This window comes from Anastrepha ludens, chromosome 5 (assembly GCF_028408465.1).
Source record: "Anastrepha ludens isolate Willacy chromosome 5, idAnaLude1.1, whole genome shotgun sequence".
Lineage (NCBI taxonomy): Eukaryota > Metazoa > Arthropoda > Insecta > Diptera > Tephritidae > Anastrepha > Anastrepha ludens.
This window is the reverse complement of record NC_071501.1, coordinates 42,896,705-42,915,196: the sequence shown is the minus strand read 5'-3', so window position 1 is coordinate 42,915,196 and position 18,492 is coordinate 42,896,705. Positions and strand designations below refer to the sequence as shown.

The 18,492-nt window shown below is 36.4% G+C and overlaps 2 protein-coding genes and 1 non-coding gene across 3 annotated transcripts; all 3 read right to left on the bottom strand.

Annotated features, from left to right (window-relative positions):
* Positions 1–1,020: 1,020 nt before the first annotated feature.
* Positions 1,021–17,104, bottom strand: LOC128863455 (serine/arginine-rich splicing factor 3). Its single transcript, XM_054102617.1, has 3 exons — positions 16,922–17,104; positions 16,404–16,816; positions 1,021–2,035 (listed from the first exon to the last, which is right to left on the bottom strand). Exons 1-3 carry the CDS (start codon positions 16,922–16,924, stop codon positions 1,669–1,671), a joined length of 783 nt encoding a protein of 260 aa, XP_053958592.1. The 5' UTR covers positions 16,925–17,104; the 3' UTR covers positions 1,021–1,668.
* LOC128863454 (nucleolar protein 58) lies at positions 6,794–8,880 on the bottom strand. The gene is made up of 2 exons (XM_054102616.1): positions 7,471–8,880; positions 6,794–7,282 (listed from the first exon to the last, which is right to left on the bottom strand). The coding sequence occupies exons 1-2, from the start codon at positions 8,739–8,741 to the stop codon at positions 7,048–7,050; spliced, it is 1,506 nt and encodes a 501-aa protein (XP_053958591.1). The 5' UTR covers positions 8,742–8,880; the 3' UTR covers positions 6,794–7,047.
* LOC128865506 (small nucleolar RNA SNORD53/SNORD92) lies at positions 7,355–7,431 on the bottom strand. The gene has a single exon (XR_008454835.1). It is a non-coding gene; the product is annotated as a small nucleolar RNA SNORD53/SNORD92 (small nucleolar RNA).
* Positions 17,105–18,492: the final 1,388 nt, after the last annotated feature.

Genomic DNA, 18,492 nt, shown 5'->3' with positions numbered 1-18,492 from the left:
ACAAATGCTACCAAACCCATAGTAGTGTAGGTAGAAGAAGCCATAGATAGAATTAATAAGATTAATTTTCGTATTTAAAAACTTTTTGGGCAAACTACCGTTTATACATATATATTGTATGTATATATGTGCATACGAATATTTTTTTTACATTATGTCAATTAATATAGTATATCAAAATAAATATTCTTTTTTTACGTTAAAAATTATCCGTTAACTGCAATGCTCCGAATATAGGTTTGAAAACAAAATCTTTTTACTATCGTTGAATATCAAATTAGCCCTGCAGTGGCTGCGTGGTCGATATGTTAATCCACTCAAGTAAAATCACAAGTTTCTTAATATTCAAGTGTTTGTTTTTGTTGATTTTTCTTAAGATAAAAGATGTGTTTCTCTGCCTCTGAAGTTTTTCTTAATATAAAATGTTTGAAAAAATTTTGAAATTTAAATAAATATATAAATATTTGGAAAAAAATTTAAATTCGTGCCCTTTATTTTTTTATTTTAAAATGTATGTAGACCATGCTACAAATCGTGTCCCCTTTAGTTGCGCGCCTGCTGCAAGCTTATGAAAAATAGCCTTATTGTTACAAAAAACTTTAAAGCGCACACTCAAAGAGTATTTAATGATCGATAAAAAAATTTTCAATTGCAGATTGACAGTCGAATTCGCATTAGAGTGCCTTTTCAACGCTTAAGCCGAAAAAATGTGCAAGGCGCAAATTTCAGAGCATTTGCCGCGTTACAGAGCGTCAATCTGGCGCATTCAATTAATTTCGAGATCTCAATGCCCTAGAAGATAGCCCCCCCACTCAGATATTTCCACGTTGTTTACTCAAATATTCGCTTTGGATGTATTTTAATTCTTATTATTTAGAATTAAATACAGTTAAGCGTGTCGTCCAATATGTTCCATAGAACCTAATTGGTTTGAATATAAAATAAATTTAATGATTTTAAATTTTCATGATTTAAATGATTTATGGTCTACAACCAATTTAATTATGAAAAGCCTTAATGTTTTGTATTCCATGCACTTTTATATCAACCAATTTGTGCAGCATTTATTGAATATTTAAGACAAAATCATGACAAATCAATTTTATACGAAAAGCAATTATGAGAAATGTTGCTCGCGAGTACATATTTGGCGTATGAAATATAAATACTATCATTTCGGGCCCGATGTTCATTCAATTGAAATGAGCTTAAATTTAGTTTAACCTATTCAATAAATCTACTGCTTAAATTGAGTAGCTTACAAAATATTAAAATAAAAAATATAAATGTAAGTTGTGTGAACTTTTTGCTTGTTGCTTGTTTTTTTATTCGCTGCGTATAGTTGTTGTCAGACTTTGTTACTGTTGTTGTTTTGTGGAAAATGCATCATTTTATGCTTCCATAATAAATAATGCATTACCACTTATGTAATATAATAAGTCCTTCCAGTTTATAGTATTCTTAAAAGTTTAAACTCTTTTCTACTTAAAACGACATACGGCATAATAATCGAATTTCAAGAATTCTATTTTCAACTGTTTGGATTTATATAGCGACTTGTTTGAAATGAGAGAAAGGAGTAAAACTGTATATTCATGCACTGCGGCAAACGAGCCCTCAAGCTCAATGTCTATTAGTTGCTTTAACAGCTATTGCAACTTTCATCTGCTAATCTCTGCGCGAACTAGACCGTGATGGTGTTGAATCACCTCGGCGACTGCGTTTTGTCGGGATGTTACGCCTTGGTGACGGCGATACAGAATCATCGTAGCGTCGCTTTGGCGATGGCGAAGCCCCTCCGGTGCCACCATTGCGCTCGTCCTCGCTATATCTATGGTATGTGCTACCATTCTCTGTGGCGCCGCGTCCATTCTCTCGCGACTTACTATTGTAAGCGACATCACGAGACTTACGTGAACTTTTATTCGGTGAAACTGAACGACTCCGACTGCGAGATCGGCTTGCCGAAGCAGCAGTTCGGGAACGTGATCTGTGAGTGCGAGAAGCACTACGTGACCGACTCCTTGAATTGCTTCTGAAATTAAAAAGTGGAAAATACTTAAATTAATATATGTAAATAATATTCATATACATAAACATAAATAGATATTATATATAATAAATTGTAATCTGATTGGACGTACTTCTTCCAATAGGTTCTTTTTTGACAGATCACTCTTAACTACTGTGATACAGTAAATACATAATTTTTTTCAGTATTCATTGACATTTCATCATGCAAAGACTTACGCTACAACAACGTTTACAAACTGTAGTTGTATTACGAAAATCGAAGCTCTGTGAAAAGTGTCCATCGCGCGCGCAGGCGAACTTATGGTGTACATAACCGTTCAGCAAAATTACCGCAGCAACCTGAAGCCATTCAAGAACTGCCATTACATCCATTAAAACAACCGTTTGGTCTATGATCTATGAGCTGTCTATGGTTTTGAGCTAGAGGAATCATCGACCCATATTTACTCAAAGACGAGGCTGCGAGGTTGGCGCCAACGTATCACTACGTACACTATCGCCACATGATAAACGGCTTTTTGAGGTCGGAAAATGAAGCCCGTGATCTCTACAACATTTGGTTCGAACAAGACGGCGCGACTTGCCATACTGCTTAAAATACAATGGATTCACTGCGTTGTGATCAATTTATCCCTCGACTCGGACCAGTGGATTGGCCACAAACATCGTTGGACTTTTATTTGCGGGCTCGCAGCTATATGTGGATTTTTAAAAGAACTTTCGGTTGAAACTTTGCGATGATGGAACATATAACTGTAACTGTAACTGTTTTACTTAGGGATATCGAGAGTTCGATTATAGTGCAGAAAAGCAGAATAGAGTAAGAGCTTTCGCACGACAGTTGGTTCTACGTTACCTGAACGACCCGGATTTATATCCCGGCAGGGACTGTCACTCCAGCAGCATTCCGCGTACATGTATGAGGAATTTCTATGCTTCTACAACAACAATAGAGTATGAATATTCCCTTGACCCTCGGGTAAGCGTGTTGTATTTAGAATAGGTGAGCTCAATGGCACAGGACCTTTAGAATCAGGGTCTGAAGAGAATTGCACAAAAAAAAAATCGTTTGAACAACCAAATTGGAACGTATGCAGTTCCCAGTGGTGATTTTCAAAGGAAGAGGCGAACAGAGGATTGTAATATAAGTTTCGCAAACTCTTCAAATCTCTGTGTACTCCATTCTAAGATTTTATAATGCATACATATGTATGTATATACAATTGATGAAATGGATTGACGTCAAGAGAACGGGCAGGCCTCAGGCCTCATCATAAAACATTAAAAAAGCGGAATTTCAAATGAAGCTACGTGGAGTTGGGTCGATCGTTACGGCCGGACTGATTTAAAAACACCAAAATAATGTTTTTTATCAAATACGAATAGTATAACAATTAAGAAAAACTAGCCGAAAACGAATCATCATTCACCAAGACAATGCTCACTCAAAATATCGAATTAATACGTCATCCGACTTACAGTCCTGATTTGGCACTTAATGATTTCTTTCTATTTCAACGTATTCTATTCAACAGCTGAAAAAGCTGTTGAAGCCATAAACAGATAATTTTGGAGATATCCACTTTATGAGTGGCAAACGGGCTTTGAAAATTGGTTCGAGCGAATGCAGGAATGTATTGACTTCCAAGGAGAATATTTTAAAAAACACTAAAGCCATTTTCATTATTACTTTACTGTGTTCATTATTGGGCGCAAAATATAAAAGGCAAGGCCAATGGCTCTACAAGATGGTTGCTTGGGGGCTCTGAATAGCCGTTGCAACCGTTGCTAATGACTTCATTCAGAGGTACGTTGCACTAGACAGTGTTAGTTTACTGATCGGCAGCCCTCGGTCGGGAAAAGCTGTCATTCCTGTAACGTGTCGCCGCCTGACATAGGAATGTAAGTAAGCTGCTACAACAACAGTACCAACTTCATATAGAAATGTTGAGAATATTAGCCAGCTAAGGGCCGTGCAAAATATTATTTCTTGCCCCTTACGTTTCCTTCTAGTAGGCGTCTGCATCTTTTGCGAATCTAAGTAAGCTCTGAAGCTCTAACCGCGAGAGACATTCTAACCTCTCATATTGTGGAACTCCTAAACATTTCAGTTCTAGCTAATGCAGGGCAAGAACGTGGGCGTTCAAGAGTTTCCGTCTCTCCTAGTTCATGGCAAAATCTGCAGCTATCATTGTTTATAATTTCCATTTTGTAGGCGTGTGCCACTAACAAATTGTGGCCTGTCAGTATGTATACGATAGTTCTGCTTTCCTCTCTAGACATTCTGTGCACACAGGATTTTCTATCCGAGTTTTCATGCCCGCAGCGATGTCATTGTATACCTTATTTAAAGGTTTGTAAAGTATGTCGTTTTCTTGTTCGAATTGTATGTAAACAGCTCCCTTGGCAATCTCGCCTACAATTTCGTTTGCTGCAAAGCCCTTATGTGCGGGTAGCCAATAGATGTGTAACAGTCTATCTGCGACTTCCCTGGTCCTAAGAACGTCTTTAGATGAAATTTCATATAAGTTTATTGCCGTCTGACTGTCAACGCATATTTTACAAAATGATGTCCAATTAACACGACCACTGCTCTCTTAAATACTAAATAAGTATGTTATTAAAAATATTTGGCATTATGCCTTTTGTAATATTGACAAAGCAAACACATGCCGTATTTTCCCGTGCTTCCTAGATGGAACATAGAGCCTCGGCGATTGGAAAAGACGAGAATTCTCGATTAATTACGTTTGTAAGAGACAGCATGCGAATATTTTAGAAAAGATTGTACGGCAAACGACAAAAGCAAATTTTTCCCGAACGCTCTTGTGCATCAGCATACATATATCGCTGAAGATCTTATTTTCTTCAACCTCGGTCGAATTTTTCCACAGTCTGCTCTTAATTTATCTCCATCTTATTGAGTTCGTTGCTGTCTTAATGTTGTCAACGGTAGGCTCCGGAAACCAGCCGTTTCGACGGGTTGGCTCCAGAGGGAGAGGGATGTTAGATGAGTGGGTTTATTGGGGCATGTGAAAAGGTGGTTACTGTTGTGCGGGGTGCCTTGACATACCGAACATATGTTTGGTACGTCGGGGTCAATTCTGGGTAAGTAGGAGTTTAACCTGCTACAGTATCCAGAACGTAGTTGTGCCAATGCATACTTAATAGCCCAAACTTGTTAGAAGGTAGAATTGCCCTTCGCTAATATATTTGTTTTTAACTGATCTATGTGCGCATGGACTCCCTCAACTGCTCAAGCAGATACGTTAGGTTGGTATGTTTCTCACAGAGTCCTACGTTCCCACAATCCATTTTATGACAATGTTGCAAAAGTGAATTATTGTTCTTTCGCACCATTCTTCAGAGCACTTATGTTTTGGATTTTTTGCGCTTGATTATTTTTATTCTTATAACAGATTTTTAAAGATATTCTTTTTAAACCAACAAACAAATGGTATGTGTCTACTTGCAATGTTAAATTGTCTGTAAGATTTTATAATAATTAGATTTAAATATTTATTTTTTACCCCTAAAAATTGAAATTAATATTGAAGTTCAAACGTGGCGTCCTGAAATAACTGCTCTCTAGTTAACTCGGCAGGGGCAAGTTTTTTTTAATGATATAAAACTTAGCTGTGCAATTTCCCCATTTATAACGATATAATATTGGTAATGAAGTAGGAATTTAATAAAGTAATAGCATAGGCATTACTGTTTTTTGCTAATTATAAATTGTTGATATTAAAAAAGTAGAGTAGAATGGGGTAAGATAGGTATGGGGGCACAATAGGTAGGTGGGGTTTTCGTCGCACTGTTTTTGCAGAGGTCACTCGTCTTATGTGAATTGAATACGTGGTGGGGAACAACGTTTGCGACTGTCATTTCGGCCGTCACCATTCATTAGTTATCCTAGTTCTGGCGTCGTTTAGTTTTTTGTGAGCTTTTCTCCGACATAGCATTTTTTTATTCTACGGTGCAGTGCATTTAATGTATGTAAATATTTGTCAGGTGAGTTTTACTTTACGTAGAAAATAATGCTGAACACGAATAATGTGTTAGTTTTTTGATATTATTGTTTTAAAAAAAAATATCGACACTAACATAAAACATGTGCTTGGGGGCACTATAGGTCAGCCGGCTGGGGGCATTATAGGTCACTACTTTTAATTGAATAAAATAAATTTTAATTGTTTTTGCAGCAAAATGGTGCGTAATTATGTGCGAAAAACGCCGAAACGAAATGAAGAGGATGTAAAAAACGCAATCGCGGCAGTCCGAGATGGCGCTAGTGTTCGATCAGCCTCTAAACAATTTAAAATTCCGTTCGAAACATTACGTGCTCGCGTGATGAATTAAAGAAAAATTCCTAACTTTTATAACATGTGCAGTGTTCATACTCTATAAATAAAAGTTAAAACGTTAATTTCCAAACCATGTACATTGTTCTTTTCCTCTCACACATAGTGACCTATCGTGCCCCCCGATTTTGAAAATATCGAAAAAAAAAGTACCTTTGTCTTATTGAATGCAGCTTCCAAAAAATATTTAGCCAAACATAAGTCAGTATAACCAAAATGTTAGCAGATAAATAACCTTTCAAAATCTTGCTTATTTTTCAAAATCAATGCAAAAACACCGTAGCAAGAGCTCTCCAAAAAAAATGACCTATCTTACCCCATTCTACTCTAAATTCAATTTCAACACTCTCATGATTGAGAAAAAATTATAAAGCATAAAATTAACCACCACTTTAAAATTAATGTTATTGCATTCAAAACAATTTTCGACTACGTCAAAAGTTTATTTATGCTTAATTTTTCGAACTTTTCTTGTTTTCCAATTTACAATAGCTCGTTTTCCATTGTCTCCTTTTAAGATACTTTTTTTCTGAAAGTAGCTTTGTTTATTACTTTATTTTCTTACATATCCTTATAAACAAACACTTAGTACAGCTAAATGTTAAGTCTAAAAAAAAAAAATTTACTAAACTTAGATAACCTAATTCGACTACTACTCCTTAGTCTTAGGTTTTTTTTTGGCGGGAGGCGCCTCTTCTGGCTGTTCTTGATCTTGGTTCTTATTTTTCTTTTTCTTCTTCTTTTTCTTTTCTAAACCAACAGTACTCTCGTCTTTAGTTTCATTTGGCTCCACCACAGATTCATCTTTAACTTCAGCTGATTCTGAGTGTTTTCGCTTCTTAACAGATAATGTACTGTCAGCTTCAGGTTGATAAGTGAACACCTCGCTGAAATAAAAGAAAATTTGATATTAAAATTTTTTTAAAGGCAACTTAAAATTTGCAAAACTATTTAATTGCATTTTCAGACAGCCAAGGTTTATCGTCATTTTATGTAATCAGAAAGATGCGAAACCTTTTTGTTATCATCATTAAGTGCAAAAATTGTTTCACAGAAAGAGAATTGCAAATATTACCTTTTTGCCTGATATTTCTCGAACTTTGCTTTAGCTTTTCCGGTGCCTGATAATTTTCGCAGATTTCCTTCTTCTAGTAAACGCAATCGAGCTTCTAGTTTCACCTTATGAGTCGCTCCCAGTTCACAACTTGCTTCCTCTCCAAAAGCGTCAACACGTGTAGCCAAAGATGCCTTTGCTGCCAGCGATCTCGACATTTTGCCTTTATTTTTTAAACTGGCTTGCCCAACCAGTTGAGCATGGAAAATTAAACCATATTTGGGAGTATCTTTTTTTGTTTTTAACGCACGGAAAAGAGCTTTCTCAGCACCCAAAATTTGTACAGTGGAAGACGGATGCTTAGCAAGATTTATAAGTGAGCCTGCATGTGCAATAAGGCGGGCACCAACGGTTTCACCAACAAGAACTGTTAGATTAGGTGCCATCGCCATCATTCGTGTTTTCAAATAATCGTATAAATGAGTTCTATATTCGTCGATGGAAAGTATTTCATCACATAGGCATTGAATATTCATGATATCCTCTTCAGATATTTCGGTTCCCATTGATATCTCAGCGGCTTCCTTTACCTTTTCCTCCACCTCTTCTGGAAGAATATCAGAAAGATCCGTTTGTGCCATATTTTCCCGAGTGCCTACTAATTTGACAGTCTTTACGAATGCAATATTATCTGTAATTAGCTTGCCAAGTTCTGGAAAATGCCAACCGTACCATTCACGAGCACGCATCATATAATTATTTAACTCTTTATCCAAATCGTCCAATAGACATTGCGCTTGCACAATCATTGTGTCTATTTTGTCGGGTGAGAACTTTAACTTGTACCGCGATAAGGAGTGAGCTAAACCGAGTGCCATGGCTGTCATTTCACGCTTGGGTAGGCCACTTAGCAAACTATCCGCCTGTTGACGTATGCATCTCATCAATTCTTGTACACCGGTATTGTAGACACATGGCACAGCTAATTTATCCTTAATGGCATTACCCAACTTCGCATCAGCGACCAGTAACGAAGATTGCACTTCGTTGCTGAACAATTTTTTCAAAGTCTTTTTAAGAGGTTTAGACATTTTCCCCTCAACTGCAGCTGTAGCTGCTGCCAATGCCTCCGTGGTGTCATTGAATTTCTCAAAATGTTTCAACTTCAATAATTTACTGGCCTTTTCCGGTGTTTGAAATTCCAGATATAGGTTATCTACTTCTGCAAGCTTTTTTTCGTCTAATAGCTTAAATATTGCGTAGCCCGCCGGAGTTTCGTATAACACAAACATTTTAGTGCCACAATTTAGTTCATGCACAAAAAAAAATTATGCGTTCTTCAACTTAGTTACTTAAAATATTATAGCTGACACAAAAATTTACTCCGAACTACACCGACGAAAAATCAAAATGAAGGCTGAAACGGCACTCGTGGAAAGCACGTGTGTGCGCCTTTGATTGCAGCGAAGCCTAGCGGCTTTTTCTGCAAGAATTTGCCTTCTTTTACAAATTTGTGTCTTTCATTCACAATGAGTTTGTACGCGTACTTCGTACTTGGCGAATTTAACAATCGAATATAAAACCTTCATTCACACGTTACTGTGAGTTTGTGAATATTCATTGAAATTAGTTTTAAATTAGAAAAATACAAAATTTTAAATTTTGTATTAAATTTGTATTTTAAATTAATAATTGTTGTACAAAATTTTAATTTTGTATTTTAAATTAAAAATTGTTGAACAAAATTTAAAATTTTGTATTTTTTTGCAGGTGACGCGTAATTAACATGAAGTACTTGACGGATAACGATCATCGAATTCTTGTCCAGTACAATATTTAATTCATTAGTTTTTAATCAAATACTTTAGCACTTGCCAAATATCGCTTACTTAAACACGGTCCCGTCCAACATTTTATAATATAATTGTGTACAAGTGTATAATTTGTTGTGTTTGACAGTTATCCCTTATTTTCGCTTACTCTTCCTCTTCTTTTCATACGTTTATTTTCTTTCCTGACGTCACTGCCCCTGCCAATTAGCTCGTCGTTTTCAACTAAAATACTTTTCATTCAACGTCGATTTCTCTGTTTTCTATTTTAAATGTTTTTATGTAAACACGAATGCTCGTAATCACAGAGAAGTAAAAAAAAGAGGTTTTAGTCAACTTAATATGCACTTTATCACATAAACAGGGTTTTTACTTTAAAATGTGAAGAACGTGATTTTAAAATGATTTTTGTTTCTCTATTTCTAAATGTAAAACTAATTAAAGGACTCATATTTCTTTTTTTTACCGAGTAAATTTTTATTTATGACTGAATTGTTCTGTTCTCTCTCATTTTAGCTAGAATTTAGTTTTAATATATCTATAGGCGCCTTCGCAACTTCTTTACTCGCTATGTTTAGGCGTGACTACCAGTCGGTTCGAATCTCCGTGAAACATCAAAATGAATAAAAAGTTGTCGTCTAATAGCGGTCGCCCCTCGACAGACAATGACAAACCTCCGAGTATATTTCTGCCATGAAAAAGCTCAGCATAAAAAATGTCTGCCGTTCGGAGTCGTCCTAAAACTGTATGTCCCTCCATTTGTGGACCAACATCAAAACAAATACACACGGCCATACATCCAATTATACAAATGTATATATACAGATATACCCGTCACTTGATAACGCTTGGCCGAAGAGACCTTAGGATTGACAAAATTTTAAAAACTGATTTAAAGTTAAAGTTTGGTTTTAACAAAAATGTGGTTTAACGAAGGACTATGTCTACGGGCCGAAGTCATCAGCTTTTTGGATATTTTTCTCTGTGAGAATGGGCAGATGACCATTTGCTAGAATTTTGCTGCTGGTTAATATTTACTAGAAAACTACCTCAACAAATTTAATAACTGGAAAATTCTTGTTGGATTTCTTTTTTGAAATATAATATTATTATTTTTACTTACTCATAAGTAAAATGTTTAAATTGTACGCGATAAAGACAAAGAACTGCTGTATATTTTTTAGTGTACATATTGATGCTTACAAGAAAAAATAATTTTTATTTGACACAAATTCAAATATCTTCAAAAGGTTCTCGTAGACGATATAAATAATCCTTTTGAGAGTGCCTTTTGACTTGACAGTGTCTGTCAATGTTGAAAGTGGTATAGACCGATACAAGGTGGATTTAATAAGGTGACAGCATTCACCCAGCTGAATTTTTCGCTGTAGGTATGGCTTACGTCAAAATGATATGCTTTGTTTGTATGTATTGGTATGTTTACATTCGTATGTTTACATTTGCTTGCTGATTTTGACATGATGCTTGCACCAAACGCAACAACAAATACATGTAGGGTTTTACTTATATGTGTTTGCTGTCACCTGTAATAAATTCGCCTTGGACCGATAATAACTAAGTTTTATCAGCGGAAATTCGGAGTTGATGTTGTTGTATGCGGTCGTCATCGTCTAATTCATCTAAGGCCCCGGAAACATGCTGTTTCGACGGTTTGGACCCAGATGCAGAGATGTGTTAGGTGAGTGGTTTTAAGAGGGTATGTGATATCTGGTTTCAACAAGACAGCATAGCACTTGAAACGATTGAATATTGCGGAAAAAGTTTGGCGATTCGATTATTTTTTAGAAATTGTGGCATTTAATGACTCCGAAAACTTTTGATTTAACACCTTTAGACTACTTCCTATAGGATTATTTGAAATCATTGGTATATATATGAATAAACCAGGCTCTCTTCATGCTTTAAAGCGAACGTGTTTTTTATGACTATTGCCGGAATTAGTCGAAAAAGCGATCGAAACTTGGGTTCATCGGATTCGGTCCTCCAATAGGAGCCGTGCAGGCTATTTGGAAGGTTTTATATTCAAAACTTAATTGTATTTATTTACTACACATTGAATAGAAGCATTTGAATTCCGTTGAAGCTGCTATTTTTCCTTGTAACCTTTTTCATAATTTAAACATAGTGCTTTAACGTAGGGCAAGGTAATAACTGAATAATGCTTTTTCGGTCTACTGTAAAATTTTACTAAAATGAGTTAGTACCTCTTGCCGCGACGACGACAATATGTACATATGCGAAAATACTTCCACCCAACTAAATGCATTCAATTTGGGTTTTCTTTTCCTACATATTTGCAATAATTTACTCAAGACAACAGACAAAACGAAAGAAATTTTCAAAAATAAACAAAAAATCGAATGTCGAGAAAAATTCTCAACATGAATCAGATGAGAAGCCGATAATACCATTGAGAGTGTAAGAAAATTTTCACATAGAGTTTTTACACACCGTGAGAGTATTGAAATCGCTGATGAACATTTTCCAAGAGAATGAATGCCCATTCTCGTTACTAATTAAATGAATGAATATTAATTCTCATCGTTTTCGGAAATCTTAGCGTTGATACTAAAAACATACAGAAAAAGCAAATGGCGCATGGTCATAATAAAGTTTAAATGGGCTTTAAATTAAATGTTGTTTAATTTAGTCATAGTCCGAGTAGCGACCAGTTCAAAAAAATAAAAATAAAAATTAACCTGATTTTGAAATTATTGACGATGCCACGTTACTTAAGGCTCCTTCTATCCAATTAATATCATCTTTAGCCGGTTGTAACATATCGAGAAATAGCAGTTATATTTTTCCCATGCCTTCTGTTCGATCTTGGTGATTAGCAAAAGCCCATCGTGATTTGTGTATGTAATTTATCATAAGTTTATAATTTATTTATACCACTCTGTAAGCAATACCAATACCAATAAGCAAAGAAGGACTGAAGCGGTATCTCCTCAGAAAAAGCCAATGTGTAATTTAATAAAATATATAAACGGTGTTATTAATAATACGATTGCGTCGCTCTTACTAATTTCACGGAAATTCAGTATAATAATAAGGCAAGGTTGTCCCCTGTCACCACTTCTCTTCGCCATCGTCCTTGATGACGTTATGAGCCAACTAACGCTGCACAAAAAAGGCATCGTATGGAGTTTTACCAGACATCTTAAGGGCCTGGACTTAGCCGATGACATCTGCCTCCTCTCTCACAAACTCTCCGACACTGTCGGACTGGAGGTCAACATCGCCAAAACCAAGGCTATGAGAGTTAACCACAATAACGCAAGGCAGATATTGGTTGACGGATGCGAGGGGGAATTCGTCGAAAGCTTCTGCTACCTCGGCTGCATCATCACGGCAGATGATGGAGCAGATGAAAGTGTCAACTGCAGGCTAAACAAAGCAAGGCCGGGCGAATGCGTATAGTATGGGGGAGTTCGCAAATCTCCAGGCGCCCTAAACTACGAATATTCAGCTCATGCGTGACGTCCGTTTTGTTGTACGGAAGCGAAACATGGCTGGTCTCTAACACCATCACACAGAGGCTACAGTCCTTCATCAGCAAATGCCTCCGCCTCATCTGCAGAATATTCTGGCCAAACACTATCAGTAACGACGCATTGTGGAGATTAATGAACGAGGAACCCATCCTTAGGCAAATCAAACGCAGAAAGTGGCGATGGATAGGTCACACATTGAGAAAACTACCAGATAGCACCTCGAAAATGGCACTGGACTGGAAACGGCAAGGGAGCAGAGTTCGCGGTCAACCAAAAAACACTTGGAGAAGGTCGATGCTGAGCGAACTAGCAGATGCCGACATCTCATGGGACGGTGCGAAAACAACAGCACAGAACTGTATACGATGGAAGAGTCTTGTCGATGCCCTATGCTCCCAAGAGTGAACAACGAAAAAAAAATCTGGTACATAATTTAATGGTATTTATTTTTTAAATATGATATCCTGTCCGGCATATGTCTGCCGCGGCTACTAATTACTTGGTCCATTAGATAGTCCAATTTTTGACTACTTTTTCCAATAAATCTCAATAATAAATCTAAATGAGCCCAATCAGTAAAAATACAAAGCAAACGATGGTCATTTGGCTTGAATTCTTGCTCGAGCTGTTTTTTAGTTTGTAAGATGTCAACCTGCTACAGTATCCAGACCGTAAGTAAGCCAAAGTTACGCGGGTATCATGAGGCAGCTGAAGCTCTTCATCTACAATGGGTGGTGGTTGGACTCCGATACCGACATTCGGGGGTCAGGAATTTCGGAAAGTGGTGAAAGTCTCTCGAAAAATGTTGTTTAAGGTCTATCTATATATGTACTGTTCGATCCAGTAGTTGTGGACGTGTGTTGTCGTGCATCCCGTCGGTGTAATCGAAGCGATGCCTCCTGACTTGCTCAGGCTATAGCAAAAATATTTGCAGGGGTGATTCCTGCAGTAACACCAAAGCAGGAGTTTCTTGCAAAGCATTTTACAGTGCTCCTTGCCCGGGAAAATCGAAGCCTCATTGTGAATGTGTTGCAGGACAGACATCAGGAGGCTGTCCTGATAACAGTATTTTGACAGGTCGCAGGTTTGTCTACTGCGAATCACTAGTACCAGGCGAGTAGACGGGTACAAAGCAGCTTAGTACCGACCGGTCAATTGCTTTACATGTCGTGAGCAACATTTCTTTGCCTTTGTCCAAAGTGCTGCCGATTAGCGATTTGAGCACCTTGTTGCGATTTAGGTCCTTAGTGCCAATGCTGTTGAATGCGCCGAGAAGAGCAAACTGTCGAAGGTGATTGGGATTGTTAAAGGTCGGTATTGGTGGGTCATCTGAACGTTTATCTCGACAGTCTTTCTCGCTTTTTCACTGCGTGGAATCTTCAGTTTTCACCCACTAAATCCACAGCGACCTTTTTTATCGACTGGACGAAGGAGGTCAAACTGCAGTTAAAGGGGAAAGTCCATGACACAACAATATTTCGGTGCCTTCTTCAACGCTCCCCTCTATGAACTTCGCGACGGATGTATTAAAGTAAATTTGCACAATTTGGAAGAGTTGTTCTGACGTTTAACGATTCATGATGACTTGCCAAATCTTACTGAACGGAAATGTCAACACAGTATACCATTCTCAGCGGTCAAACCCTAGTTATCGATATCAATAGTTCTCATCTTGCTAAAAAAACACCCTATACTTGCAAAATTAGATTGTATTCATTATTTTCACTGCTATCAGCCTTCAGTTTTTACTTCGGTTAGCAGCTAACGATACCCTTTATCAGAAGTATACTGACAGATGTTCGCTAACTAAGCATTGAGAACACTTCTTAGCCATCTAGCAACCAAGTTCTCATGAAGCACTAAGTCAGCACGGGATAACTCCAATTGCTGCCCAATTTTGTTCCCGATGTTTTGCCTTGAAATATTTCAAAATTAATTTTGTAAAATATGAGTACGGCTTGCATTGTTGGGAAGAATTTTATATCGAAGAAAATGCGCTACATCATATGCAAAAAAAATTGTTAAAAACTTCAACTTTGGGCCCAATTGTACTGAAATTGAATAAGCTACGAAACTGCTTACCTAAAAGGTTTCTAAAAAAACGATCAAAAAGTCTTAAAGCCCTGAGACAATTTTTCCAAATTTGTTGAATTTTGAATTATGATGCACGCGTTTTATTTATTAATAAAGACTATATTTTCAATCATTTTGTAGCATATTGTAGAAAGAAACACAGATTAGATACAGACCGCAGATCCGGCAAGGATATTTTTACGTAAAACTTGGAATATTCAAAGAACGGGACCCCTACATATGGTGTGTAGTGTGATTGCTACAATCATCGCTAATTTAAGAAATTTGCAAGAATTTTTTAATATGTTCTTTACGCCAAATTTTATTATGCAAGAATAATTGATAGAAAGGTCAACTTGTCTGGCTTAACATATGTCCTTTGCAGCCCATTATTGTTCTTTTAACAAAGAAACTAGTGAAAAAAACTGTTATTTTTTGAGATGCAGGTGGAATGGCGTTTCATGTGTGCTCAAAAACTGTTAATGAAAACCTGTTTGATAGTTGTGTCGATAAATTGTCAAATATTCTGAAGATTGTGGCTAAAAATTATAATAATTTCTGATTTACTTTCAGGCCTAACAAAATGTTCTCCGACCTTTGGATAAAACATATGGATTGGCCAAGATTTCAGATTAAATTCAATAATTTTGGCACGAAATTAAACAGAAAGCTGCGCAACATAAACCATAGACTAAGATGTAATTTAGATTAGATTACTTCGAGGTTTGCACTTCGACTTCATCATCTTTTGTGTCCTCTATTCATAAGAGTACCTCAACCGAACCCAGTTCCCTTACTAAACTCAAGAGAGAGCTGGGTTGGATTGAGCGTATCCGCCTCTCTTCTGGTTGCAGTTGGGCGAGATATTTCAACCTTCACCGCGTTGCGGTGTAATTAAAAAAATATTATTTAGAAAATAAATGAGAAAGAAAAATACGTTTTGAAAAAACATTGTTTCATCAGCGACTGCCCAAATCGAAGCCATTTTTGGTTTTACGATACTGGAACGTACCTAAAGACTGCCCCCAGAACTTAGTTCCTCAAATACTTATTGGGAAAAAATTCTTTTTCCTTTTACTTCTCAAAAAGGAAGTAATATTCTTGTATTTAAGTAATTAAATTTCGCTACATAATTTTTTTGTCTAGCAAATATACATTTCGAATTTCAAGAAGCTGGTATGCCTTTGAAAGTGGCAAAATATACATACTTGATCGCAGGTGCATATCTCTGAGATTTCAAGAATTGACACAAATTATTTTTCTCAAAATAAATTAAGAAGTTGCATATGCTATCACATGTATAATATTAAATTAAGTTTCCGACAATATCAAACTAATTACTAGATACTTATGTACATACATTTGCAAGTAGTTCGACTTAAACAAAATATATAGAGTTTTGTATAATAATATAATATTAAATATGCGTATAACACTTCAGTGAGCTCAGTGTTTAAGAGATATTCTTTAATGTAATTTAGCAATATTTTTAAAATCTTCATGCAGTAATAACTGGCAAAATTATAGTACTCACCGACGTCGACTACCACGTCGACTATCACGACGCCGACATTCTCTAGCATAATGTCCTCTTCCACCACATTCATAGCATTTGTTATCATCAGAGTTGTTTCTGCGTGAACGATCGCGCATACTACGCCGATCACCACGCCCACTTCCTCCACCGGCAAACTTTCCTGTAGATAACTCTACTCTTGCTCGGCGTCCACAAACTGTGCGTCCATCTAAACCGCGTACAGCATCTGCCGCATCACGAGCGCTTTCGAATTCAACGAACGCGAATCCCGGCGGATTGCGTGCAATCCAAACACTTCGTAAAGTTCCATAAGCGCCAAACGCGTATTCTAAATCATTCTTTCTGGCACTATTGCCTAAATCACCCACATATACCTTCCTGTCGCTGGGGTATCGTGACATTTTCTTTGACTTGAGTGTTAAAAAAAATAAAGTCATTGAAAATGAAACGAATGAAAAATCGATTGCAGGTAATATTAAACAACCCCCACACAAAACTATAAAAGAAATTCTTACCATTTTCACTGCTATCCACGGCTTCAATTAATTACGTGCTATATTTTCCTCCACAATTCTACTTTAGATTATTTTTCAGCAATTTGCACAAAAATTATTTTCAGAACATCGTCGCTGCGAAAAAGACCGCTTGCAGAAATATAAGTCGATGCAAAACTTGTCCGCAAACAGTAATGCCAGATCAATTATTTAAATAAGAAGAGTTTCTCGCAAGTTATGTATTTGTAAAATTTCCAAAAAGATATTAGCTTTATAGACGCGAAACAAGCTGAAAAGTATGTTCGATATAAATCCCTTGAATTATTAATTTTTTATCGATTTTTAAATATTTTGCATCTTGTGCTGGTTTCAAAAATTAGAGTTTTTAATGCGTAATTTTTATCTTTTTCTTCCTTGGTTTGTCTTTTATGATCTGCAAATAACTTTAACTATAAATTAAATTAAAAATTCAATTCGCGCGATTTCCAACACTATTGTGAATACTCCGTAAAAACGATTCGGCCATGAGACGCAATGCTTTGTTTGATAATGAAAAAATCCGGCAGCACTGTTAAGGGAACGAAATTTACATGATGGAGCACATACTAATGGTCTGATTGCCATGTGTTATGAAATGGTAATTTTTTTAGTATCCCCTTCCACATTGGATGGAAAAAAATACTCTATATGCTAAACACTCATTGCTTCCGAAATTAGTTGAAATTACACTACAAAAGAGGATACACATTGACATTATATTAAACTTGCTCAGCCTTAATAAACTCTACTTTGCCGAGCCGACCTCAACTGAGGGACCATGGCGAGGGCGAAGAAGATATATAAAACCTTAATGAAAATTCATTAACATGTTTTTTAAAATACCATTCCATACATACCAGTTTCAAAAAATTATACATTTAAACTAGGAATGAAAACCTGAAACTAAAATAACCAGAATATTTAGGTAACAAAATCTTGTTTATATCCGCCCAGGAATGCCACTCCATCAATATTTCCAAAATATTTATAAAGAATGCTTATGCTGATATAACAACGGTTGTAAAAATCTTCAGTAAGGTATGCCATTTCATTATGCATGGTTTCATGTTGGGCGAGCGAGTTGAAATTATCATAAAATAATATGGAAATTCTAGATCAGTGTTAAATACCGACACCCGGATTTTTGCAAAAACAGAACCATTTTCTCGCACAAGTTCCATATTTTGCTCAGCGTCTATGTCAACAAACCAAATTGTCATTATTGGAACAAACACAATCCACAAGTGTTTGACGAAACATTAACCCATTCACAATGAATGGTTGGAGTGATTTATCCCATGGAGGTATCATCGGTCTTATTTTTTTCGAAACGATGAAGGATTATTACCAAGGCGAATTAGTTGAATAAAGGAAACCAATAAAAGCGAAAGACTCGTTTAAATTGTTACAAGTAACTTAGTATTATTATAAGTAAAACTTTGTTCGGATCTATTATTATGTACTCCTTTACTCCCGTCTGGTAGCACTACGGTTGGAACTGTCGTCCAGCGGAAGCCAATATAAATTGTCGACTCAAATAGCTCGCTCAGCTC